This window comes from Acipenser ruthenus, chromosome 3, assembly GCF_902713425.1.
Source record: "Acipenser ruthenus chromosome 3, fAciRut3.2 maternal haplotype, whole genome shotgun sequence".
Lineage (NCBI taxonomy): Eukaryota > Metazoa > Chordata > Actinopteri > Acipenseriformes > Acipenseridae > Acipenser > Acipenser ruthenus.
Genome location: NC_081191.1, coordinates 26,969,913 through 26,997,807, shown reverse-complemented (window position 1 = coordinate 26,997,807; position 27,895 = coordinate 26,969,913). Strand labels below are relative to the sequence as shown.

Sequence of the window (27,895 nt, the reverse complement as noted above, 5' to 3'; positions counted from 1 at the left end):
CACGTTTATCTGGCTACACTCTGTTGCTAAATAACCTCAACCTGTAATACTTGCTTTTCTGTCAAACCTACTTACTGTTTATATCTAGAAAAGTTTTGCTTTCAATAAAGATTTATCAGAAGACCTAATCATGAATGAAACAACTGCATTTCAGAGGACTCAGAATCACAAAACACATATCAAAAAAAGGTTCCAGTAAATCGTTTTTCCAACTGGAAATAGGCTGTTACTGGGTTCAAATTATAGCTCAGTAATTGACTTATTAAACAGCCTGACAATGGGCAAGCAACGTCTTTTTAACTAGAAAAATACACGTGTAATTAAAGTTTGAAAATATAATACAGTGTTATCCAAAAATCTTCTGTATCATACTGGACTTAATTCATCCATACATATACTGTAGTTAATTATTAATATTAATTGTTAATGTTTTGTTTTCTTCTGTTCTTTCCTTCCAAGGCCTACAAAACTTGGCACTATAAGAAGTGGTGTCATGAATGTAGTCAATCTTGTCAAGAAACTCATAATAGCAAAGTTTACTGCTACCAGCAATAATAATAATAATAATAATAATAATAATAATAATAATAATAATAATAATAATAATAATAATAATATCAGACCAGGACAACTGTTCAGAAAGATTGATTTTCTTTTTTTTTCTACTTTCCGCATCACAGGGAAATAAAGAAAACCTCAACTTGACAGTAGAGCTTTCCTGTTTTAAACGTCTGTGGATTCTCCAAGCAGAGCCATGATTGTTTATTTTCACACAGCCTGTGAGATGAGGATAGCTAGACATGATTAAACATTAAGAGGTTGTGAAATCAACTGACTATCCCTTACACATGCTTAACTATCCAGTCGGAACTGAGTGCATTCAGATGTGACATTTCCTTAACCAGACCGTGGAGTGGTATATTTGGCCCTCAGGTGGCGCTATGCAAAACATTGCATAATTGTTGTTGTGTCATTTGGCAGGGGTTAATTTGTAAAAGAAAGGTAGGTAGTGTAGTGTTACTTACATGAAAGTTTGTATTATCTGTCCGGACTGTAGACATGCCACTGTCTGGTAAAGATTGATTTTATATATGATAAAGTGTCATGAAGTGACTAATTGCCATGCTGTCTGGACTTTTACTTGAGACAATGGTTAAGACATTTTAAGCTAAGATGCCTGAAAAGGATTGTGACTTCTGAAAAGCATCATATAAATGAGCTAATCATACATTCTGCTAATATCAACATGTAGTTTTATAGTACATTGTTCAACTGTATGGGCCAGAATTGTAATAAAAAAAATCTTTAAATTGTCAAATAATAACTATAGAATTTTAAATAGGACTGTTTTATTGGTGGAACATATTGTATAGGTTTTATTCAGCGTCCGCACTTGTCTGCAAATCTGCACAGCATTCCTTATCACTGAATGTATTTCTTGTCTTGAAAATATAAGGAAAAACAAACCCACTTCACATGATAATACAACAGCAACAATGCAATGATAAGCGAACTCTTTTTATTGCTGCGGGTATATAGAATAGTCGAGATGTAAGGTTATGTAAACGCCACTCAGGCTTATCTACATCTGACAAGCTCAATAAAAAAAAGCTATTTCTTTTGACTTAATACAAGCAACAATGTAGTAGGCAGGCTGTGTTCAAATTTTTTGTCAGGACTGACAGGACGTATTGAGCCGTGACAAAGAACTTTATGCTGCACTGTTTAACAATAAGAGATTCATTGGCGTAGTTAAAGCTAGGGAAAACGGACGTCTCCAATAAGATAACTGTAAAATGCCGGCTGCTTTAGATGGTCTTGCTCATAAAACAAATGGATAAATGAGTTGCTTGGGATTATGAAGATAAACTTTGCACAAAGACTGTGAATGGGTTTGCCTGTTAGACTTATAATTCCATATATCACTCATACACGCTTCACATCTAGGTTTTTGTACTGCCTCTCATTGTTTGTGGGGAGCTTCTTTTTGTTTTAGTTTTTTTTAGAAGAGCGCATGCAATAATTCTTAGGTGATAAAGAGACTGACATTCAGATTGTCATCACCACCAGCTACATTAAACATCATGCTGAATAATCACAGGATAAATTTAGTTGGCAGGAAGGAAGTCAAGATACTTGACGACAGTGACAAGCCTCATTCTCCTTGTGAACTGGCTTTATTGGTATACAAATAAAATATAAATATCCATATATATATAAATATATATCGTCTTTATTTAGTGGCCTGTTCTATAAATGACTTAATAGGAAACTGCCATTGATGGCGTGACGGTATCATAATGAAAGGAAGATGACTGGAATGAGTGGGATGTTTTTTTACTGGTGTTTCCCACATAAACGAGCTTTGGCATACAGAAAAACGCTGCTTTCCAAAACATTAAAAGCAGGTAACGAGCCAGATAAACCACCCACCTTCCAGGTTCACATTTTGTCAGCTACATTTAAAAAAAAAAAAAAAAAAAAAAAAGTTTGCTGTAGTCTTACTTATCCCTGGCATTTTGTTTTTAACATAACTTTAATATATATATATATTTTTTTTAATGTTCTTGGACATTACTTAACTCCGGCACGGTTCCTGGACTGTTGAGTTAACATGTAAAATTGACACTGTGTTTTATTATACTTTCTCAGTGGTACTCACATGTGGATTCCAGTCCATTCCAGTCTAGACAGTGCTCTAACCAGGTCCTTAATTATTTAACAGAACCTGCCAGGTTCACTTGGACTTGGGCGGAACAAGGTTCTGGACGGGAATGAGATAAGTCAGTACAGCTGCTTGAAATACTGCCTGGATATTGTTCAAGAAAAATCCAAGGAGTATTGACCTCACTGCTTTTCTTTTATTCCCTCCTCAAAATATTAACTTCACCACCTCCGGAAGGTGAGAAGACCACTATGGAAACAAGCTGCATTTTGAGCTAAATATTTCAGTTTAGTTAACATCTATATCAACAAGCTGGTCCCTTGGTGGGTAAGGGCTTTAGGGTAATGCCAGTCACTTGGAATAAAAAAATGATAAGGCTGGGTAAACGTCACAGCAGACCTGAACAACATGGTACCTCAACATCTAACATGCAGAGTTCAGCTTGGCCAATCTGGTCATTGATAAACCTACTTGTACCCTGCAAAAGCTTTGGTGTTGTCCAGTATAAAGCTGCTAACCTTTCAGTACTTTATGGATAGCCCTAATTTTGCAGTAACCATGCTTTTCATAATCTTATACAATGTCATAGTTACCATACCAGAGGTGTATTACCCTTTGATATAGTCTTGCTATAAATCTTCCTATGGTTTACATTTGCTATACCTAACTACACTATGCTATGCTTTTACAATAATGCATTTGTGCATATTTATAATGGGAGAAAAATCCTACACAATTAGAAAATGCTCAAAATGAAACAGTTTAGTATGTTTTATACAGTTCACAGATAAGCAGATTTAATATAAAGACCTTACTTGGTAAAGATTTATCACCTTGGTCATGTACCATGAGCAGTTAAGGAACAGCACTAGGAAGTTATTCACCTCCATGTGGGCAGATGCTACATACACTTAACAGTCCCATGACATTAACCCATGACTTACCGACATTACAAACCACAAATCCACATATGGATGTTAGAAGGAGAGAGAAGGAATCTGAGCTGCAAATCTCCTCCCGACCAGTAGTCAGGCATACTTTGCTCACAGGAGACTGAACTGGTATTCATTAGAACAGAGACTTTATCTATTAAAAATGACTTCTCTGCACCAGGAACTATAAACATTTGGAAACACAGTGTTGCTTTTGTTTTTCAAATATTTATATAACATTTTTATGTATTAATTATCTGAAACAGGAAACTAATTTCAATGAAAAGAAAAGTTGAAATACACATCTTTGTCAATCACACAATAATAGGTAACTGTTTTACTTTCAAAATGATACAATTAACAGTACATTTGGAAAACGGCATCAAAACTGCATTATGTTTTAACATTCAGTTGTTGTTTTTACATTTAAAACATTCCATGACTTTTATACCATTCTCACCAGTAAGCGGCTGATTGAATCCCCAAAATACATTACTTTGATTAAATAGTGCCAAGGAAATAACAACTGAATCTACCATGTACTGTTGCTCCTTCCTATTCACCTTTGTTCCAAATAACTTTGCTTTTACCTGCATCGGTAGGGTTAAGACTGGTATGGACAGGTTTCTTTAGAAAAAAAGTGTTTACTTGACAAGAATAAAGTATATGTACTAGAAAGTAAATCTTAGGATATGTTTAATGAGTTTACAAATATCAGTGCATGACATCTGACAAGAGCAACAGATTATACTTCTATCCCACAATTCCCAAAAGGGGTACTTTGCTATCCAGATTGAATAGTTAGTATGGGCAATGCAGTTATCTCTCAAGTTTTTGTTGCTTTTGGCGTTTTGCTTTTTCCAAAGCGTGGGCTTTCATTGTAAAACGATAGCATCTTAAGTAGAAACTGTCAGAACTGTGGAATCTTCAGAAGATAGCTGTGTTTGTGTTTGAGTAAGTAGTAGATAGGAAGTCTACAGTGGGAGTCTAAATGCATTATAGTCTTAGCTATGAGACGTTTTTAACAATACAGTGCTCCATCATTATTTTGCTATCTGATTTACACATACAACAATGTGAAATATTGAGGGCGGTGAATTAGTGAAGGCTCCTTACACAGAAAAGTAAAGTACATGTACGGTTAAATGCCTATGATTTCGCTTAATATGGAAATTATTGAATCATAAAATAAAGAGCAAGCCCTTTAGTTTTCCATTTTAGAATACCACTTCATATTCTCTTTTCTCATTGTTACCCTAGAGGTAAGCAGGGAGATGGGCTGGGTTATTTATTATTTTGTTTTATTTAGCAGACGCCTTTATCCAAGGCGACTTACAGAGACTAGGGTGTGTGAACCTTTTCTTTAACCACTGGACCACACAGATAACTTCACGGGTTCCCGTGCAAGGTTCAATGTCATGGACTGGCTTCACAGGAGCCAGGTATTGTAAGCATTCAGGTTATTCTCTCTCTAGAAAGGAAACACCTTCATCTGTTGAAATGAGGGCAATCACAATCCTGTATCAAAATCGTGGTAAAGTCCAAATAATTGATGCATTTGGCGGTTCACAAACGCTTGGTTTGCATGCAAGTCTCACCTTTTTTGGCTTGCTATTTTGGTAATACCTTTCATGCAATTTGGGTTCTCTTTTATGGAGAGAAATTCTCAGTGTTCCAATTTGGCCTTGTGCAACTACTGATATTGAGCAGCTTTCTTAAACTGGTTTACAAGAATCAAGTGAAGCCTGCCTTATTTGGCCACCAAAAAAGTAAAGTAATGAAGTAAGTAATGAAGTGAGAGAAACAAATCAAAAACCAAGACATAGCATTGCATAAATACCAAAAAAATACCAACATTCCATAAGAGAACACTTTGCACTATCCATGTATTATTTTCTAAACATGTTTTGACTGCATATATGTTTATATACATATTATACATATATATATATATATATATATATATATCATATATAGAAGGTTTCCTGTATAAATACAGCATGTATGTTAATGATATACACATTTTCCATTCAAAATATTTAGTAGAGTACATTTTCTAAATACTGGTAGTAAATCTACAATAGCTGAATCCGAAATCCACAAGGACAGTGCAAGGCTTTTGCTAGTAAAATGTTATTATATTTTTTTTGTTATTTGGACATCCAAATTCCTTAGTAGATGTAAATTCACCCAGACATTTTTTTGTAACTTTTGTTCTGTAAGTTTGTAGCAAGCTGAAATTAAGCCCCATATTTGCCCTGTTCTTGTGAAACAAATCTTGCCCTATAAATTAGGTTTAAGAGATTTTACTTCAACTCTATACACGGTCGCTCAAGCTTGGTCGGAAGCCCCCAGTGATAATATTGGAGACCACTGCCATGAATTCCCAGCTATGCTAATTTAATATATTTTGGAGTACAAACATGACTTTTTTTTTTTTTTTGTTCTTTGTAGGTGCCCATGATGGATGCCACTTAAGAAGTAGTGTAACATGAATGGCATTTTGTCGTACTGCTAAGGCATTTTGTCGTATTGCTATAATTTTGCTATATTACTATATTACTATATTACAAAGCACTATCATTTTAGGAGTTATCTGCAAATGGCAATACTTTGAACCGTTGAATAAATGGTGTCACATAAAAAAAAACATACTGAATGTGAGTGAATAGGCCTCTAATATGCTCATTATTATTTATAGTTTTTTCAATTTGAACGAATAAACTTGTCAGGGCTACTTTCAGCAGATCTTAACAAATAATTGCTTGGTACAGACTTTAGTTATGCACAAGGTTACAAACGAGATTGTCACTACCTAAGTCTCGTGAAGGTAAGACTTTTCAAACTTGTTGCCATGCAAATAAAACATACTGTTTAGTCAATTTGCACTGCTTGTTAGAAGGCGATTTATCCATCCCTTTCAGGCGTACCATGTTGTGGATTGTGCGTGGTCTGTGCGTGCTCTGTCACATTCTCACGACAATGAGAGAGAATCTGGAGTTTCTAAACCGCATGGAAACCAAACAAAACATTTGGGAGAAGTTTAGGGATTTTCCTGTAAACCCTTTTAAACAGTATTTATTTCAATGTAGTGGTTTTCTAGTGCTGTTAATAGCCAGGGGGAGTAAAAACCTTGGACAGCCCTTAAGTTTAACTGTTTGATTTCTGAATTAATTCCTGCTTCTAAAAACATCAATACGATCATTAATGACTTTTGTAATTAATATAAATTACACACTGTTGAACATCTGTCTGCTTCACCTTCATCATTTTGATTCAAATGTGCTCTGTTGTTGAGTCTGAGGGCTGTCAGTCAAAAGTAGAGCTATTTAATTAGTTATTCAGTTTCCATAGAATAATCCCTTGGGTGTTATTTAAAAATCCACTTATATTTTAAAGAGGTACACTATTCCGTTTTTTTGCACACCTCTAATTCAAACCCAGACAGTTACTGCTATGGCTGGGGCGACCATACAAGGTGCTGTTATTTCCGCCTTACTGTTAAAGCTAGCTCTAGACATACAGGTAGATAAAGTCACTCCTTGCAAATTCATTGCTTGCAAATCTTCCAAATCCTAGCCTCGGGTTTGGGATTCCAAAAAGCTCAGCTATCACAGGGAGGTACAAGATAAATATATTCAGCCTGTCTTTTATGGATTAAAGCAACTGTAGTATTAAAAACAATCATCTTTAGTGCAAGCTGGAAAGCCCAAGTGGTAAGGATGATAATAATAGGTGTCTGTATATAGTTTCAGGCTGAAACAAGCAATGTGTTAAATAATAGGATCCACACTGCAGGATATGACAGGATACTTGCAGGTATTTATATTAGCACACCCAGGGACAAATGTCAATCACCAAAACCTTCTCTTGCAGCTTGTGGAAACTGTCACAGTGCTGCTCATTGTATAAAGGCAAATGTAGGTCATGTACAATATGGAATTGCATACTTACATTGGAAATTGTGTTTTGAAAGAAATTTAATGGAATTTGGTTTGCTTTCCAAGTTCACTTCCATAACTAGGAGAGTTCAAATTCTCTCTCTTTTTAAAATATCTATTAAAAAAAAAATCGAGCAATCTATAAATAACACACCTAGCAGGTGGTAGAGACAATACTACAACACAAAAGGCTTTACAACCACATTGGTTTTCCACGCCCATGCAGAGATGAATGGGTGAAGAATATATTGACAAAAGCGTACGATTAAAGCAGTGAGATTTAGATAACTGTTTTGGGTAAATGTTTTGGGAAATACGCTTACACAGATACAGGTTATGCTCTGCTTTTTATGTTGAAGAGTTAGAAACACAGTTCTAAGAATGCATATCCACCCCCTTTCAAATTTACAAATGTGACTAAGCAGGTTTGAAGACAAAAGCAAATTGGCACGTGTACAAAACAAGCATTTAAAATGCAACAGTTAATTGTCCTGTTATCCCAACTAAATTGTTTGGTATGCTTTAAAAAGATGATGGAGAAACAAAGTCAATGGTTCAAAACAGGACATTGATGATGAATAAAGAAACCAAAAACAAAGTCTAAGTGCTGTAGCAGGATCGAAAGGTAAGGTTACCATTAGCTGGCAGGTAGGTGAAGTGCTGGCACTGGCTTCTCTTCCTCTTTCCATTGCAGACATAAAAATTCACCTGGATGGGACTGGTTATCCTCTGATTTCGGTACAGGGGGATCTCAACCACTAATGAAGTCTATAACAAGAAACATACATACTCACTGAGTAAGGACAAGACAGTAGCAATGGTCTATATGAAGGCATAGTGTTTAGAGATTTATAGGGAAAACACTGATAGATACACAATTTGATATACAAACTATCTATCTATCTGATTAAGATGATTATAACTCAGCTGACAGTTTTGTTTGTCACTGTAAAAATTCTGTGTTCTACAAATAACACTTTCAGATGGCAGCTACCGTATAAGGTCCAAGCATCCCATCCAACTTTAAAAACTCTGTGGCAGGAAATGTTTTTTTCCACCTGTGCAACATGGCCAATTGACTTTATAGTGACCCTGCATATACCGGTATGTATAATTGAATGTGTTTATAATATCTAAACTATATAACTCGTTATGTCTAAAACAAAATTATTATGTGTTATAAATCAAATTAAAGATTTTATTTTTTGCTAAACATAATTACAACCCCCCCCCCCCCCCCCCAAAAAAAAAAAAACAGGCAAGCTCTACATCATTATAAAATATTCATATGACAGTAATACAACAACTTAAAGAAATTGTTAATCAAGTCTGAGATTAATTGTATTATTATATATTATAGAATAATAATCTCACTCTCTAATATAGTAGTTTGAAGTTCTTTTTATGAATTGAAAAAAGTTAATGGGTGAATATAGTATTTATAGTAGTTATTTACATTATTCATTCCATTTTTAATGTTCATTACATTATTTCAAATGATTGATATAATATGTATTGTATTTTCTATATGAATTATTATAATTAATATACAATATTCAATATAATTATATAATAATGTTATAAAAAGTTTTCCTTTTTTCTTGATTTCTCATTTTCTTTACTGAATTGGAGTAGCGTGAATTGAAGTGCAGCACAAGACAAATCAACTGTGTTAACACCCGATAGTGGTTTCCTTTTATTGTTTCTGGTTATTTCTATTTTTGTTCAGTAGAGAAGGTGTCTGTGAAGACTTTCCATAGTGTTGGTTTAGTTTCTGTGTTTTATTTTGTTTAACCCGAGGTCAGAATAACCATTTTTGACAGGAATGTGAACTGTTTATATCAAAATAATGTCAAGCTATACTTTATTTAAGGTTCACATTCAGATTTTTTTGTTTCACAGAATGTACTACTCTGCAACAATGATACCAAAAAACAAGATCATATTTGGAGAAAAGCTGGCCAGTGGCAACAAGATACCTAGGCCTTTGAACTTACTAGCTTGTTTCCAAAATGTCTCTGTGCCCCAGCTTGGGTGGCCCAAGAAGGGATCATTATTTCCCAGTATGTACTAATAGATTTTATTAGAAGCTAAGCACTTCTACAATTGCGTTGGAAAGCTGGGATTTTGGGTGGAAGGAAAACAGGTTATTTTCTGGCAGTGTGTGAGCGTGTTGCCCACACAATTCCATACTATCAGCCCATCCCTGTATGTACAGACATCAGTCTATTCAAATACTGTCTGTTCAGCGATGGATAAGAAGCAAGGTGTCGAGGAAACACTGTATTGCATCTAATGATGACACACGTAGTTAAACATTTGAGTTAAAAAAAAAGATTGGAAAGAGATTTATATTCATAATTGGCACATACAGGCAACAGAGAGCAGAGACCCTGCTGCTGAAAATAATAACCGTCAATAGAGAAAAAATAAAGGCCAATTTGTAGATGATCTAAAACATATTTGTTCTAATTTCTCACAGAGGGCTTTTAAAGGTCTCTATGCACAGTAAAAAAAATTGATATTGAATGCAGGCTTGGAAGGCTTTTGCTTTGGGAGACTTTTTTTAATTTCTTTTTTTTTTTTTTTAAATACGGATTAAATAAAAACAGGTTTTGGCACAGGCACTCTGACATTATCCTCTTTTATATAAAAACAATGTACACCCCCTTGCTTTATTGGAATTAAATGCATGATTACATTTAAATGGCATACAGTAAAAATAATAAATGATTAAAGAATAAAAATAAATAATCTTTTTTTCAGAGAGATTGCAGGTACTAGTTTTATCAATGAGATGCTACTTATGTGTAACAGTAAAAGTTTTGCTTAAATGATGTGCCAAAATACACACACATAGCTCTGGAAATATATCCGTCTGCCAAAGATGATGGTCATGCTTTATATTAACTGGGCAGTGACTAACAAAATTCAGAGTGATAATCACGGTAAGAAAAGCTATAATCACTTGTTATCAGCATGAGCTGTGTACTACCAATGTACTCTCACTTGTTGTGTAATGGGCTAGTAGATCTGGCTGAGAGCAAGAACTTTGTAACTAACAGAATCATAGTTTTGCTATCAAAACATAAGTTAGCCATCAGATGTTCCTTATTTTATTGAACATTTGTAGTTGCCGAGCAGCAAGCAAAATTTTAATTCCACAACTAGTAACAGTGATACTGGTAACTAGTGTGTTAAAAGGCTAATTTTTTTTGAGATAGGGAGAACATAAATTCATACCAACTACAGTACTTAACATTTATTCATCATTCCATTTGGTGGACTTAAAGAAGCTACAGCCTTTGTTTGTATAGCACAGTTAATTGATACACAATTAATCACTCCATTCCATAGTCTGATGTTAATTACAAAGGGGCTGTCAGTTACTAGTTGTGCGATGAGCGTTTTATATTTTCACTCATAGATTGCTGGTAAAGATAATAGATTACATTTTTGTGTGCATTAAAAAAAGTGAACAATTACACCTTAAGGAGAGTAGAATATGCAGTTAACTTGTCACACTCCTACTTTCATGCAATACATAAAAATAATTTCTACTGATATTAAGGATATTATCTGAATTAGAAAATTCTTTGGACTCTGTAGAGCAGGATACAGCAGACAAATAGCAACGTCCTTCTACAGAATAACTTAACCATTCTTCATGGTTGACTTTTAATTAGGCCGCAGTATCTCCAGTGCAGGGTATTCTGCAAGGTCAGGAGATGCACGTGCTAGCAAGGCAGGGCCGCAGCAGCGGCAGTGCTTCTGACGACCGCAGCCTGTCGGTGTTAGCAGTGTTCCAAACCGACCTACCCATAACAAAAGGAGGACGACCCCCAAGGCCCTAGTGACTGGGATCCAGACACACATCAAATTTTTATCACAAGTTCAAGTCCTTTGACTAGATGTGAACTCCTGACATTGAAGTCGGAGGAAAGATGCACTTTAGTTGCAGAACATAAGTGTCTAACTGTTACGAACTAAACCATTTTCTTCACTCCCCCACCCTCCCCTAGCTAACCCCAGTGAGTAAGTTGTTGTAATTTATCCTGTTGTACATTAATCTTAGCTTCTACTTACAGATTTGATTGAGTCCTTGTCAACTTTTGCGTCCATCTCCCATATGTGGTGGCCATCTTAAAAAAATAAAATAAAATGAAATAAATAATAATAATAATAATAATAATAATAATAATAATAATAATAATAATAATAGTAATGCGATGTAAGGCATTAGCTGAGGTATTATATTCATTTTTAAGTTTGTACTAATTATTGACTAAAGTTACAGCAGATCCGCTACAGTAGCTGTATCTACAAAGGGATTATCGTATAGCAAATCCTTTTGTCTCACTCAAACCAGTTTGCTGCCTAAAAAAGGGATGTTAATTTAACAAACTAACAGACAGAACTAGTATTAAACATTCTGGTTCATGACGATATCCCATTATTAAAGTGTTATCAAATTAAATACTTTTATTTTAACTTTGCTATTTAACTTTGTGGGTGATAAATCACAGGTCACCATGCTCCCTCCTGTTCGATTTATGTTAATGTCAGTCCTACCACTAGCATTGTGATCTTTATAAAATAACATTTTGTTGACTTGGCACCCATGATGTGCATATAAGAAATATCAACACAATCAGGATTTTGTTCAAACATTTATTGCAGCGATAGCATTGAGCATTCTCAGATTGTTCAATTCCTGTATGCAAGGGACGTTTCCTAGTGCTTATTCACACGTCTTCCTGTATTAGTATGTATTTTACTAAACAAGAAGTGTTTTTGTATGTATTGTATCATGACAATATTACTGCTGACCTTATCATAAAAGCACTTCCCACAGGCATATTTTATAACTAGTTTTACCAGGATACACTTCCCAGACTTGCTTTCATAAAATCTCACTCTCAGAATGCACCTACACATTAATAAGTTTAGAACATCACCCACATGAGTTTCTGAACTTAAACTTTCAGAATTTTACACAAATATGTTTTTTTTTTACTTTAACAACAGCAATGAATTCAGACTTTATAACAAGAAAGACATTGAATTCTTGTCGAAACGTTTGTCAATTCTTTTTTTTTTTAGTACTACAATTTATTTTAAAGCTCTGAAGAAAGTTCAAGTCTTTTCATTGCTAGCTCCTAGTTCCTACCTGTCCCCACAATCTGCTAAACTACTTACTCTCTAATCCCTCTGTACACAAAGGCTATTTCTGTAAATATGAACAGGACACACTGACAGTGCATTTCCTGTATTTCACAAGCCCCCTTGATACCTGAAACACTGTACCATACTCAATAAATCTTTCCACCCAGTAGGGTGAGGGGGACTTGGGGTTTAACAGCATCAAGGCAAGGGCATTTGCCAATCACACATTTTTAAATCATATGTTTAAGCAAAGTTTCAGATTATACAAAGTGTACAGATTAGGGATTAACACATCAGTCCATTGCTTATCAAAGGGGTAGGCTGGCATTCTCAGATGCAGGACATCTGACAAAAATATCAAGGGGTGGGAGCAGGCAAAAAAAATAAATACATCTTCATACATTGTTTAAACTTGCAAACTTAAACAAAGATTTGGCACTGAGGATCTTTCAGCCACTCGGAGCACCATTTATGACATCAACCATACCGTACTGAACAGCTACCATACTTTACGATATGGTGAAAATCAATTTGGCATTCCTTTGATATCCAGTGGCATCACAATCAGGTACGTACAGTACCTCAACCCCTTAACAGTACTCCCTTCACAAACCTTTTCCCTCTTTTGAATGTGGCAAAATGTAAAGTTTTTGTTATGATTAGAAACCATTCTAGTTTATAACTTATATATTAACAGTAAAGCAGTATATAACGGCAAGCATGTGTGCACGGACTATAACGACAGTCACCCTACCAATGCTCATAGTCCCTAATACACAGAGGTTCTCCTATAACCTTATATTTTAAACCAACTTTTGGGGGATTTGACTGATAACTATGATTTTGTTGCTGGTGCTTGTACCCAACTGGACAGCTTTCTGAAGAAATAACCTAGCTAAGGCCAGGCAGTTAGTTTGTGGCTAAGCTAGGGTTCAAACCCAGCATCTCAATAATCTAACCATTACTTGACAGGGCAGTGCCTACCACAAATTTTTAAGAAGTTAAACTACAGCTGTGGCCAAAAGTTTTGTATCACCCTATAGAATTAACCCATTTTTCTTCATAAAGTCGAATGAAACCTTCTGAATAATTATTATTATTATTATTTATTTCTTAGCAGACACCCTTATCCAGGGCGATTTACAATCACAAGCAAATACATTCAAGTGTTACAATACAAGTAATACAATAAGAGCAAGAAATACAATAATTTTTGTTCAAGTGTGACAAACCACAATTCAATAATACAGCAGATAATAGTGATAGTTACATCAGGATATGATTAAGTACAAAATACTACAGGTTAAACACTTGGCAGATTACAATATTCTGAAGTACAGGATTAAATGCAGTAAAATAGGGGGCAGATAAGAGCAAAATAAAGAACATTTAAATGAAGGGTGATAGTGTCCCAGGATACAACAGAGGAGTTCTACAGGTGCTGTTTGAAGAGGTGAGTCTTAAGGAGGCGCCGGAATGTGGTCAGGGACTGGGCAGTCCTGACATCTGTAGGAAGGTCGTTCCACAACTGCGGAGCAAGGGTGGAGAAGGAGCGGGCTCGGGAGGCAGGGGAGCGTAGCGGAGGTAGAGCCAGTCTTCTAGTGCAGGCGGAGCGGAGAGGTCGAGTGGGGGTGTAGGGAGAGATGAGGGTCTGGAGGTAGCTGGGTGCAGTCTGGTCAAGGCATCTGTAGGCTAGTACAAGAGTCTTGAACTGGATGCGAGCGGTGATTGGGGGCCAGTGGAGCGAGCGGAGTAGTGGAGTAGCGTGGGCGAAAGGAGGCAGAGAGAACACCAGGCGGGCAGCAGAGTTCTGGATGAGCTGGAGCGGACGGGTGGCGGACGCAGGGAGGCCAGCCAGGAGGGAGTTGCAGTAGTCTAGGCGGGAGAGTACCAGGGCCTGGACCAGGAGCTGGGTAGCATAGTTGGTGAGGAAGGGTTGGATTCTTTGTATGTTGCTCAGGAAGAATCGGCAAGTGCGTGCCAGAGTGGAGATGTGCTGGGAATAAGAGAGGCAGGGGTCCAGGGTGACTCCAAGGTTCTTAGCGGAGGAAGAGGGAGAGAGTGTGGTAGATTCCAGAGGAACAGAGATAGAGAGATCAGAGGAGGGGGAGGAGGAGGGAAAGAAAAGGAGGTCAGAGTCTGGGAGGAGAGGTCAGAGTCTGAGAGTGGCAAGAAGGTGGAGAAGGAGGGCGAGTTAGTAGGGGATGTAGTGGGTGTAGGGGTTGGAGCAGGAGGGGGTGCGGGGGAGGGAGAGGTGTTAAAGAGTTTGCGGATATCTGAGATTTTAGAAGAGAAGAAGGAGGCAAAGTCGTCAGGGGAGATAGAGGAGGGAGGAAGAGGGGGGGAGGGTTTAGGAGGGAGGAGAAGGTAGAGAATAGTTTACGTGGGTTGTTAGTGGAAGCTTCGATTACAGATTGGAAATAAGCACATTTAGCAGAGGAGAGAGTAGAGGAGAAGGAGGAGAGTGCGGTAAAGGTCTAGGGCAGCAGGGAGTTTGGTTCTCTTCCATTTCTTTTCAGCAGATCGCAGTGTGATTCTTGCCGAGCGGAGCGCAGAGGAGAGCCAGGGATGGGGAGGGGAGGGGCGAGCAGGTCGGGAGGTGAGGGGACAGAGGGAGTCGAGGGAGGAGGTGAGGGAGGAGAAGAGGGTGGAGGTAGCAGAGTCTACGGAGAGTTGTGAAAAGGAGTCGATAGGAGGGAGGTGAGAGAGAGCAGTCGAGGCAAGGACAGAGGGGGAGAGAGATTGGAGGTTATGACGAGAGGTGACAGTGGGGGTGGGAGGAGCAGGGAGAGTGGGGAGAGACAGAGAAAAAGAGATGAAATAGTGATCAGAGAGGTCCAGGGGGGTGACAGAGAGGGTGGACGGGCAGCAGGCCCTGGAGAAGGTGAGGTCCAGTTGACGGCCAGCTTTGTGGGTAGGAGGGGACGGAGAGAGACAGAAGTTGAAGGAGTGAAGGAGAGGGAGGAATCCAGCAGAGTGGCTGGGGTTGGAGAGATGGATGTTGAAGTCACCCAACAGGACAGTCGGGGTAGACAGAGAGGGGAGGGAGGAGAGTAGATAGTCGAGTTCATCCAGAAAGTGAGTGAGAGGCCCAGGGGGGTGGTACAGAACAATGAGCAGGAGTTGACAGGGAGAGGTTAGTTGGACTGCATGAAATTCAAAGGTACTGACAGAGAGGGAGGTGAGATCGGAGGGGACAGAAAAGAGTAAGGAGGGAGAGAGGAGAAGACCCGTCCCACCTCCCTGTCCAGTGAGACGCGGGGTATGGGACAGGACGTAGAGAGAGGACAGGGCAGCAGGAGTAACAGTGTTATCAGGGGACAGCCAGGTTTCAATGAGAGCAAGGAAATCGAGCGAGAGGTGGGAGGCAAAGGCAGATATGAAATCAGCTTTGTTAGCAGAAGAGTGACAGTTCCAGAGTGCACCAGAGAGTGTGCGGGAGGGGGGGAGAGGCAGAGAAATTAGGTTAGAGGGGTTGGAGGAGCAGCAGCGGAGGGAGGGCAGAGGACGAGGACGGGAGGACAGAACAGGGATGTGAGAGACAGTCATAGCAGGACAAGCAAGACAAAAGGCACAGTAGGAGCAGTGGGGTAGAGGATACAGACCTGACTAGAAGATGGCTTCTTCCAGAGCGCTGTTAGGTTCGGATCTATTCGGCCAGTGTCTCAGCGCAGGCCTCCCCTCGCTGGACTCCCACAGCTAGACTCCCGGCTCTTTTGTTGAGGTTCTTCAGTTTGCTGGCGCTTCTTGCTGGCGCCGAAATAAGCTGCTTGATTAAATGTTACCTGCTTGGCAAAAGAACCAACTAAACTGTGTGGAAACCAATCAAATAGCAAAATCAACTGCTAATCAATTTGGCCACTCACCTGGTACTAATCACACACTAACTCAGCCAATTCAAACACCACCTTACAATGTCACCAAATGTAGTTAGTTACAATTACTAGAAGCAGGAACTTATCTATCTGCCTCTGTCGCTGGTTACCTGGTTAATGTTACGTAACATGTTGAAATGCATACCGCTTTGTAGTTTTCCATATTCTTATCAAAAAACTGACAAGAATTGGAAAATGTGACATTTAGAAATCTAACATGAAATACTGTACTACTATTATGGCTTCCAGTAGACTTTTGCAATATCATTTTGTAGTTTCTTTGATTACATGATGTTAAGTAAAATGTCTAAATAATGTTCATATAGGTGTTTTTTTCTCTTTTAACTAATGTCTCAATCCAAAAATTCTAGGTAATGCAAAACCTTTGGTCATTGCTGTAGAGCTTGAACAGCCATAAATAACTGTAATAAAACCAACAACAATAAAGATGTGTGGACTGTGCTTTGCATTACAGAACAATTACATATTGCATGTTCTTCCTCTTTGCTCTTTTAACAATGCTGCCTTTTTAAATTATGCATCAGCCCCTTGTCATTCTCATTGAAACCTTATTAAAATGTACTTGCCCACATTGTGTTAACATGTTTTTTTTTATGTCTACTTCAACACTTGCCATAGCACACAGCCTACAAATAGCAAATAAAAATGTATTTTTTTTTGTTTGAACTCACGTTGCATTTTCTTTATTATTTTATGAAGCATATCAATGAATAACCCTTTTTTTATTTTGCTCTGTTTATTCAATCACCATAAACTGCTGCACTTGTATGGCTGTGGCTCATTAGTACTGTCTGAAGTAAGTTATAACATGCAGAAGTCTTTTTGTATCTGAAGCAGTTTGAGACTAGCTGTAGGTTATGGTGGTGAATATGGTCTTTCCTATAGATTGTCAGTAAAAAAAAAGAGATATTCCTGGTCTCAAATGGCAGTGATGCTGTCTATCTGCTGAACAAAAAGCAGACAGCATTTTACTTGTGTACAAACTCAACATTATCAATTATGTTTATAATGTCAAAATTGTAAAGACCCCCTGTTTGACAACAATATGATTTAAGTAGTGTTTTTCCTGCTTCCCCAGGCATAATTGAGTTGTATTGCTCCAATAAATCTTTTGAATCAATGTACAAGTAAATCGTTATTTGACAATCTGAGGATATCTAAACCTTTTATAAACAAGAGTGGAAACGATAAGGCATTCTTTTTTGACAGCCCAGATCTGTAATTGCCAGTGAAATACACAGATGGTAACCAGTTTAAAACAGCTTTGAATAAACATATTTAGTCTTTCACTAGTAGCAACACAACAGGGTCTGTAAAAGCCTCCCGAGACATCACAGATCTGTGCTGAAAGAAAAGAAAAAGCTAGGAAAGCAGACAACTCATTAAAAGGCAGTGACACACTGTTTGGAGCTCAGGCTGTTATGTGGCAGAGACAAAGAGTGGATGATTCCTCAAATTACGTCTGGAGAACCAAGAGGGAATCTCGCCGCCTCCGCACTGGGAAACACTCCAAGAGGGAAACCTTAGACCACTACGTCAACCCTCCTGGGGTAAACATGTTTCCCCAAATTTTTTATGCAGTCGAAACTAAGAAATGCAATGGAACAAATTGTTTGGCTCCCCAGGTCAGGAAAAGTACCATGCCGGAGAAAGAAAGAAAGAAAGAAAGAAAGAAAGAAAGAAAGAAAGAAAGGAAATCTTCCAGTATCCACATGAATTGGGATCCTGCCACGTGTGCGATTCATGTCAGGGTATGCCTGAGGACTGACAACCACAAAATGTTCTGTTGGCTCTCAGTAACATCTGCTGAATGCTTCTATAATTCTAAAAACTAGGCAACTCCCCCAGCCTTGGCAGCTGTCCAGCTTCAAACAGATGAACACCATTTCTCCTACCTCTCTTAATGCAAATAATTATCCTCATAGACATAACATAAAGTAGCTACAGACATGCGTGCTCAGATAATGGCCACCTGTGGGTCGCTGAAAAAATACAATTCTGGCATTTCTCATACTGTATGCAACTAAAGGAAATTAAACAGCCACGTATGCTTTTAATTGCTGTATGATGTAGAAACTATTGGGGATAGGGCAAACATCAGGGAGCTGTGGTACAGGGTATGTTATACAAATAGTGAGGCAGTCTCATAGAAATCCATAAGGAAAAGATCTGTACCAGAAGTGGTTGACTGTGATATATAATTTTTCTACACTTGGGTGTTTACTGCATTTAATATAGTACCAACGTTGCATGCTTAAATAGATGGAGGGTTTTAAAACTGTGGGAACATCAGTGCAAGCACGTTCAAAATCCAACTGATGTCTTCCAGCTGTGCTCTTTTTTTTTTTTTTTTTTTTTTTAAAAGACAGACTTGCAATTATTTTCTTTACAAGGATGTAAAAAAGTATCTCCTGATAATGAATCATGACATATACATTCTGTTAGATTTAAATAAGAAAAGCAGTTTCCTGGAGTAGTTTGTGCCTTCACTAGAAAACTAGAATGACAAAGCCATCACCCGTTCACCTGCTCACAACTATTATATTTCCCATTAATCTAATCCACACACCCCTAGATTATCCATTTGATTTACTGTTAACCATAACCAAACATTTATTCTGGACAGCCAGATTGAATTCATCATCTCATACGCTTACATTAAGCTGCTGTTCCAAAAACAGGATATTCATTTATGAGTCCAAAACCTGTTGGCCTGCAGGCGTGAGTGTTTTTATCTGGTCGTGGGTCATGGTTTGCAAGGTGAGCAGTGTTTTATAGATACTCACTAAATCCCGAGCCTTTATTGAGCACGAGTTTCATCCCTGCAGTACTTCACAAAAATTACTTTCATGAAGTATACAGGTTTGTCTGGTTTGTAAATGGAAAAGCTTATTCATGAAATAGTAAATCATGTGTGAATTATTACAGAAAAGATGATTTTCCCCCCTTATATATATAGGGCAGCAGTGTGGAGTAGTGGTTAGGGCTCTGGACTCTTGACCGGAGGTCGTGGGTTCAATCCCAGGTGGGGGGACACTGCTGTTGTACCCTTGAGCAAGGTACTTTACCTAGATTGCTCCAGTAAAAACCCAACTGTATAAATTGGTAATTGTATGTAAAAAATAATGTGATATCTTGTAACAATTGTAAGTCGCCCTGGATAAGGGCATCTGCTAAAAAATAAATAATAATATATATATATATATATATATATATATATATATATATATATATATATATATATATATATATATATATATATAAATAGGTTCCTGGCACACACTCATTATCAGAATCTTATCATTATCAGTAAAAACCCAACTGTATAAATGGGTAATTGTATGTAAAATAATGTGATATCTGTATAATGTGAAATAATGTATAATGTGATATCTTGTAACAATTGTAAGTCGCCCTGGATAAGGGCGTCTGCTAAGAAATAAATAATAAATAAATAAATCTTTCAAATTAAATCTGGATCTTATAGGAGACACCACATCCCGCCAAGAAAATTCATCCTAGTCTCAACTTGGTCTACGTCTGCTTCATGTAATTGTTGCTAGAGTTTAAGGAAACAAAATTCTTGATGATACTGAACTAAAACTGCCCTGAAACAATGACTGAAAAGTTGTGCACATTATGCTATGCATTGTCAAAGTATTTACTGTGGATACAAGCACAGTACTGTACAGACTGCTCCTTAAGAGTCTAAGGCAGCTGTCCAATCAGTCCAGATGTAAAACTGTCCCGGTCATAAGGGAATTCCCTGTTGTCTGAGTCACACAGAGGCTTCCCCAACACACCCACCCACACACAATCCACTCTCAGAGGCATTGTGCATACATGCCCATGTAGAAAACAATGAGTGTGCCAAGGTGGGGGAGAGCACTGTTATATTGCCTAATATATTGTTTTGTTCCTGGTGCACATAACCAAGCAGTCCTGTAACATGGAAGTCGTGGCCTCAATTGCAAGAAAGCAAAGCACAATGAACCCTCTGTGCAGCCGTTTAAGGTTGGATTAGGTGAGACATCTGCTACTTGCTACTTTTACCAAACAGAATTAACTGTATATGCAACGGTTTGGTTTTGAATTATTTTTGACACAGGTTATGAACTTCACTATTTATTTCCATCCTGGAAGAGTAAAAAGCTATGAGAATCGGGCCTATATTATTTCAATATAGTGAAAAGCTACTAAACTACAGCTTATTAATGCTTAACTTTTAAACATACTTATGTATGAAAACCCATGGTACAGCATACAGTGGTCACTCCACTGCCATATGTGTTCAGATAATCTCTCTTTGATGTACTGTTTGTAGTTAATGACATAACTATCAAAGATCATTTATACTACTAGAACAAATACAATATTATTTAGAAAAGAAAGGTCTTCATTTTAAGTAACACACATTTTTTGTATCTTTATTGACGTTTGGTATTTTGTTGGATATTTTGACACTTCACAACAGATTTGTTTCAACTGTTTTATACGTGTCTTCTTTTCACCACCCTTTTCACTTTGAACCCAAAATGCTCAGTTGGATTGGATTCAGGGACTAAGAACCTTGATGTTTCTTCCTCATTGTTTTAACATTTAATCAAAATCAACATCAGGGCAATATAGTAACATTGACATTAATGGAGGTGTCAATACATATGGGCACTACTGTATGCTCTGCAAAGTAAAGAGACCATTTTTTTCAGAGACCTCTACATCTCATTGGAATGCAAGGCACGCCTGCTGTTACTTTAAAAAAAAAAATTCTGGAAGGTGTTTATTGGAATACATCTTGGAAAATGAATCAACAGCTTAACCTTAGAACAGTGGAATAGTAAAGTAATCCAGTAACACACAATATCTTTTTCCACTATTATGCAGAGAGCAGGCTTTTTACAGGTCTTATTCATGCACTTTCCAAAGTAATAGAATTCCAGATTCATGACATAAAACTCCCAAAGAAAAATCTTTTTTTGTTTGTTTGTTTATTCACTTTTGCAATAGTATAGCCCCCTCAAAATAATAATAAAAAAACACAATGTTACAAAACAAAAATGCAACATAAATTCACTTTAAGCTAAAGTTAGTGAATTTAAAAAAAAAATAATTAAGTATACAGAACTACTCTCTGACGGTAGTGTACACATCCTTATAGAGAAGAGCTTTCCTCCTGGTTGGTCTGCTATACACTCTATCAACATCTATCTAACAAGCTCTATTTTTAGAGCCCTGTGTTTTTCACAAATACGAAATAGCACGCAATAAAATGAAATGCAAATAAAAAACAAAATAAAATGAAAAATCATTATAAAGCAAACAGAATTACATTTTTAAATTGTTGTCAAGTTGTCAAGGCTCAGCTGTTACCATAGACACGGTCTGAAGGGAAACGGAAGCTCTGACTAGCACTTGCGCAGATGTATAATTTGGAGCGAGTCATTTGGGAATTAAAATTGTGATGGAAGAGAAGAGACATTTGTTTCTAAAATGCCTAAACAGTGCATAACATTAAACAACGCTACAAAGAATTTGAGCATGAGGGGATGTATGCAACTGAAAGCGACAAAATAATGATGTGCAGATTTTGCAAATGTCGGCTGGAATGGGAGTCGAAAGATACCGCCATTAAGCATTAGCTGTTTATTCCTTTTGGGGAAAATATGACTTGTTTGCTTATGTTTTGTATTAGTATGCTAATTCTTTGTTTTATTTCAAGTGGAGCAAACTTTGCACTGGTGTTTTGGTTTTGAATGGATTTGAATGAATGAATCTGCTTTGTTTAGTGTTTAAATACTGAGAAACCCCAAGCTTGTATACTGGAGCCCTGCTTCAGTGCAATGGGATTGAAATACAGTTCCTATTGTTTTTTTAATGGGTAGCTTGCTGTATGTGTAATTTATCATGACAGCCCCACAATAGTAGGGCAGTGTAAATATATATATATTTTTATTTTATCTTATTGTATTTTTATAGAGGGCATGGGCAGTATTTACTGTAACTAGGCAGTTGAATAAAGAGTGGGGGACTGTATGTTACCGTCACTGCCGCTAATGAGAAATTATGGTAACTAAATACTTTTTCTGTGAGCGGTCTGTTTGTCAAAATGTTAAAAAAAAGCTGTTAAAAAAAGTTTAATAAAAAGTAGTTAAAACATGATGTACACTATACTGTTATTGATATACATCTATTTGAGTTGTTTTATTAATGTGTATCTGTAATAAAACAGAATTTGTGAAAAATGAAATAAAATTAAATTTGTGAAAAATAAAATGAAAAATTATAAAAAATGAAAATAATTTCACGGGGCGCTATCTATTTTCTATTACATTTTCTCATCTATCTACCTGCTTTACCATTCTATCTATGCATTGCTTCTCTATCACTCTAAAAATCCATCCAGCTTTGACAGCAGCAGTTTAGGGGTTAAAGTGTCAGTAGCCTTTTTATAGGCTAATGGATGCCGACAAGCAGACTTAGTGCTTTCACAGTCGGTACATCTTCCAGCAACAGCCATAACATAAACACAAACATGAATATGAAATATCAATACCAGGTTCCTTAATGCATGATGCTTTCCTCTCGCTCAGCTAATCAGGTTTGCTAGCTGGCTAACTGAGAAGCTGAAGTGGCCGTTCTCTGGAGGATTCCCTTCAGTCAGAGTCTGTTAACACAGATTGGCTCTCCGCGCATTAATGTGAACAGAGGAGAGTCTATTGCAGACTCTCTGAAACTCACTGATGTTGAGGGTTAATCAGTCAGAATGTCAGAGTGCTGCTTCTCAGAAGACAGATTGGAAGAAGGGGGTGGAGGGGAGGGGGTGCTTCCATGGACGGCTTGCTGTGGAATCCGGGGACTGAGCCAGCTTCAGGGAAACCCTCTTCCAAAACAACAGAGCTCAGCCAGCCCTGCCTCAGGGCCCTAAAACCTGCCACTACTACTGGAGACTCGAATGAAATGTGATAGGGCCTAGGGTGACCTGTGGCGTTAGAATGCTCTAAACAACTCAGAACTAAGGTTGTAATATCCATTTTCCTAGCAGAGCATTGAAAATGACACTCAAGCTAAAAAGGTGTTTCTACTGACTATAAGTAGTTAGCTTAGGGCCCTATTTAAGCAAGTGCAAAGGCACATTTACAACGCTGTCATTTTGGAGTCATAATAAAAAGAAACTAGTATAATTCTTTGACAAACATTTCTTCTTCGTGAAACATTTTACTAGTTTCTTTTTAGTATTTAATAATAATAAAACTAATTGTACAGAGATAGAAATAAACTACTGGGAACATTATGGTAACTGATCTTTCCTACAACTAAGATATTTTTGCTTGTTTGATAATATTACAGTTGTTTTATTCCTCTTAAAATTGATCCTTTACAGTTTCCACGCAAACTTGAGCAAAAGCTTTGGATAAGTTACCCACTGAGTGAGATCCTCACAAAGCTATTTGAAGGCAAAGCTTTAGCAGGACAAGTTCAGCAAGCTTTTCCTCACACATGCTTACAATACAAAAAACACATGATAATATCAAACATTTCCCCATGGTTTTCCAATGCTTGGTTGTTCTTTACCGCTATTTCACAGTGCTTTTTATCTGTATATCATCCATAACTAAACTTTCAATCATACGATACACAGTAACTGTAGTACGCAAAAACAAACTAAACAAACATTTCGTCAAGAAGTCGTTGTCAATATGGTTTGTGTTGGTATTTCTGAAAACATTTTAACCCTTTGTGTACTGCAATAAACATCTTCATTTTGACATAGAGTGCCGGAATGATTGCCACCCTACAAGTGTGCAATTTATTTATTTAAAGTTCCACAAAACAAAAGGTTTTAGAATGTATTAAATACAGTATTTGACAAGGTGAACAGTGACAAGCAGTGTAATGTGGAGTTTTTAAACCCGTATTGTGCAATGATACCATCACACCATCAATTTCATAAATGTAATTGTATTTTAAAATCAGTTACACATTTGTTTTTCAGAATTCATTATACATAGGATCCTCTGCACCCCAAAAAACACACACACACACACATATAAAATATTCTAATTGGCTCGTCCTGTTCTAATTGCCTTCCAAAAACCATAAATGTCACAGGTGGAAAGATTTATTAGCTTCCGTTTCCTGAAGAGGAAGGCAGAGCTCTGAAAGCAATCACATGTGTTTACATACTTTGCTGTTGTTTTCGTAATTTGTTTAAGTTTCTACTGCTAATCAAGGAAATCACTATTTGTAAACTTTTAATAACAACATCTTGGAGCAGTCACTTCTCTTTCCCATCCAGGGGGGAACAAATCACAACAAACGAGAGGACCTGCACATGCTCTGTTTGTGATTCATTCCTCTACTTGTGGCAACTGTCAAAGAGCAGGCAATGGAAACTTCTGCAAATGTAAATACATTTGGTTAAAAATATAGAGCCTTAATGTGCACCACATGTGGTTTGCTGGCACACTGAGCAATATTTTGACAGCAGGGAGAAAAGAAGGCTTGTGCTTTTGAAGGACTCAGCCTGCTGTCAGATCAGACACTTGCTCTTACCTGGGGCCTTCTCCACAAAGACGACCTTTGAGTCAGGAAGGAAGTTGTGTCCACTTAACACCATCTTCTTCCCTCCGGTCACGGGGAAGCTGTCCATGCTCTGATTCTCTACCAGCGGCAGTTCCTGGGCAGATCTCTGAGCTATGTGGAAGGAAAACAAATATTCATATCCTTTTTTTTGGAGGTTAAAGAGTAACGGATTTCCCATAGTTCTTTAACCTCCAAGCATTTTTGACATACAGTATACATCCATTGTTCAGTCTGTCAAGAACAAAGCACCAGCAATACAATGTCATCAATCTGGTTACTGCTGACTATAGCGGATAGCTCTTGACAGTTCCCATAGCTTTGGTTTCAGTAACTACCAACAGAAATAAAAGCTTTAGGTCACTTATCAGTTGGAAAAAGGACAGCATTGTCAATAATTACTGAATAATTAACAAGGAGTTAAAAGTGATCTATTGTGGAGAATTTGTTAAAAGTAATTATTTCAGAACATCTTTCAGCTATTGTATATATCTGCTTAAGCATTAAGCCACACAAACAGGTACACCACTTCCTGTGAAGGTTCATGGATGACATTTAGAAAACATCATTGTTTGTTTTTTATACTACCATAGTCTTACCTTTCTAAAAGAGCAAATGATTCACTATGTTAATTAAAGATTTTTGGTAAAGAAACCTTTTTTTTTTTTTTTAACAGCAAATGATTACCTAATAATGTTAAATGTCTTTGACTGCCTAAAATAAATAATAAAAAAAAGTGTGCATTTGTGGGGGGGGGGGGGGTAGATTCATTCCTCCCTGACAAAATATGTGGGAATGTGGCTAGAGCCTTAATGAGATCATGGTTTAATTAATGGTTAATTAGAGCTCCAGCCACATAATATAAGAGCTAAGACGGACCTGTAGGAGAGAGTTGGATGAGAGAGAAAGAAAGCAAAGAGACGGTGGCTACCGGTTGCTGAAGGTATTCGTTTGTCCAATGTATTTGTATCTTGGTTTTGTGTGGCCCACGTGCCTTTTCATTTTGTGTTTAAGAATCTGTTTTGTTTGTTTTACTTTGATTATTCTTTAATAAATATATTGCTATGGCAGTTTAAGCCCCGCATTTGCCTGTGTGTCCATACTGCTTCCTGGCCCGTGACGTCACCACTACAGCCATCATTGTCACAGCATTATAATAAGGGGAGGGGAGTTTCAACACTGTTGATCTGTACGAAGGTCTAGGAAAATTAACTCAAAATTGCACACTGCTATTGTGGTATAGGGAAGATAAATCCCCTCAAAACAGCAGACCAATAAACTAATACAGAGCAGGCCCAGTTATACAAATGGTTTTGCAGACCCTGATTAACACTAGTCTATCTTACCTAAAGTAACATTAGGTAGTCCAAGATTAGACCTAATAGTGGTCTGTGAAAGCAGCCATGAAACTATATATTGAGTTGTTCTAAGATTCTCTTTCTTTACATGTTATTGTATCTGGGAATCCAAATTGACACCCCAGTTTGCTTAATTTAAGAACTCTTTTGAAATCGTATTTTACCCCTGTAAAGGACAAACCACTCAAAATCTCACAACACAGGACTGGAAAGTGTAGCAAAACATCTAAGTTGCCTTACAGGGATGTTTAATTATTCTACACTTCTACACTTACTTGAAGGGTTACAGGACAAATCTGACCGAACTAAATATTTTCTGTGCAAGTGTACTTCCTCTGTCTCACTTACCTCAGACATTTTAATTATAATAACTCTCCAATATTTTAAACGCTAATGACTTTTTTCTTCTTATTTGCCTCCAGGAGGATTTGACACAAGCTAATGAAGAAACACAAACCCATACTAACTGATGACCACACCAAACTCAATGACAATGCAGTGGCACTAGAATGTGAACACAATGGTTCAGTACTAAGGGGCAAAAGTACAGTACAATAACAGCTACAAAAGTATAAGCGATTGGTAAATATTGTCGTATTGAGACAATTATATCAATGGTATGAACTGATACTGACTGGCAATCAATTGTAGGACCCTGGTATCATACAGTATCAGTACTACTGTGTGACTAGTTAAAACTACTATGCAGTATGTGTTCCAAATCCATAGTCGTGCCATTGCTGGTCTGTTAATGGCCCTGAGTTTCTTCAGGGTAAACACAAGTATTATAATTGTAGCCTGTGGGTATTGTTCTTTCAATCCCTGTGCAGTATCACACTGTGATTCAATTACATTTGGGAGGAATCGGGTTACTTACAACACTCAATGGGGTTGGAGGATGCCTGCAGAGAGATGGTCCGGCCGTTGGGTTGAGTAATGTGCACGCGAAAGACCATCCGCACTCTGGTGTTCTTTCGCCCAATGTCTGTCTCGCCTTTACGCAGCTCAATGTCCGAATTCCGCAGTTTCAGGATACCAGCGCAGTCAATTCTGTTGAAACAAAATATATATATGGTGGTCCAGTGGTTAAAGAAAAGGGCTTGCCAGCAGGAGGTTCCCGGTTACAACCCTGGCTCAGCCACTGACTCACTGGGTGAGACCTTGAGAAAGTTACTTAACCTCCTTGTGCTCTGTCCTTCGGATGAGATGTACAACTGAGGTGCTATTGTTAGTGACTCTGCAGCAGCAGTTGTTGAGTCTCTGTAAGTCACTTTGGATGCGTCTGCTAAATGACTAATATTACAAAATAATAATAATCATTCAAGGTCCATGAGACTAAACTTTAGAGAGAGGACAG

General features: G+C 37.5%; 1 protein-coding gene across 5 annotated transcripts in view; it reads right to left on the bottom strand.

Moving 5' to 3' along the window:
* The window catches only part of LOC117394763 (nuclear factor of activated T-cells, cytoplasmic 1-like), a 124,595-nt gene that overhangs the window by 47,524 nt on the left and 49,176 nt on the right, over nucleotides 1–27,895 (bottom strand). For 4 of the 5 annotated variants that reach the window (XM_033993302.3, XM_033993304.3, XM_033993305.3 and 1 more), the window contains exons 5-8: nucleotides 27,416–27,588; nucleotides 25,154–25,294; nucleotides 11,625–11,680; nucleotides 8,174–8,306 (exon numbers count right to left, since the gene is read on the bottom strand). In XM_033993302.3, the coding sequence (XP_033849193.2) occupies nucleotides 8,174–8,306; nucleotides 11,625–11,680; nucleotides 25,154–25,294; nucleotides 27,416–27,588 (503 nt within the window). The remainder of the gene's footprint in view (nucleotides 1–8,173; nucleotides 8,307–11,624; nucleotides 11,681–25,153; nucleotides 25,295–27,415; nucleotides 27,589–27,895) is intronic. The other variant, XM_059012753.1, reaches the window with a different exon arrangement.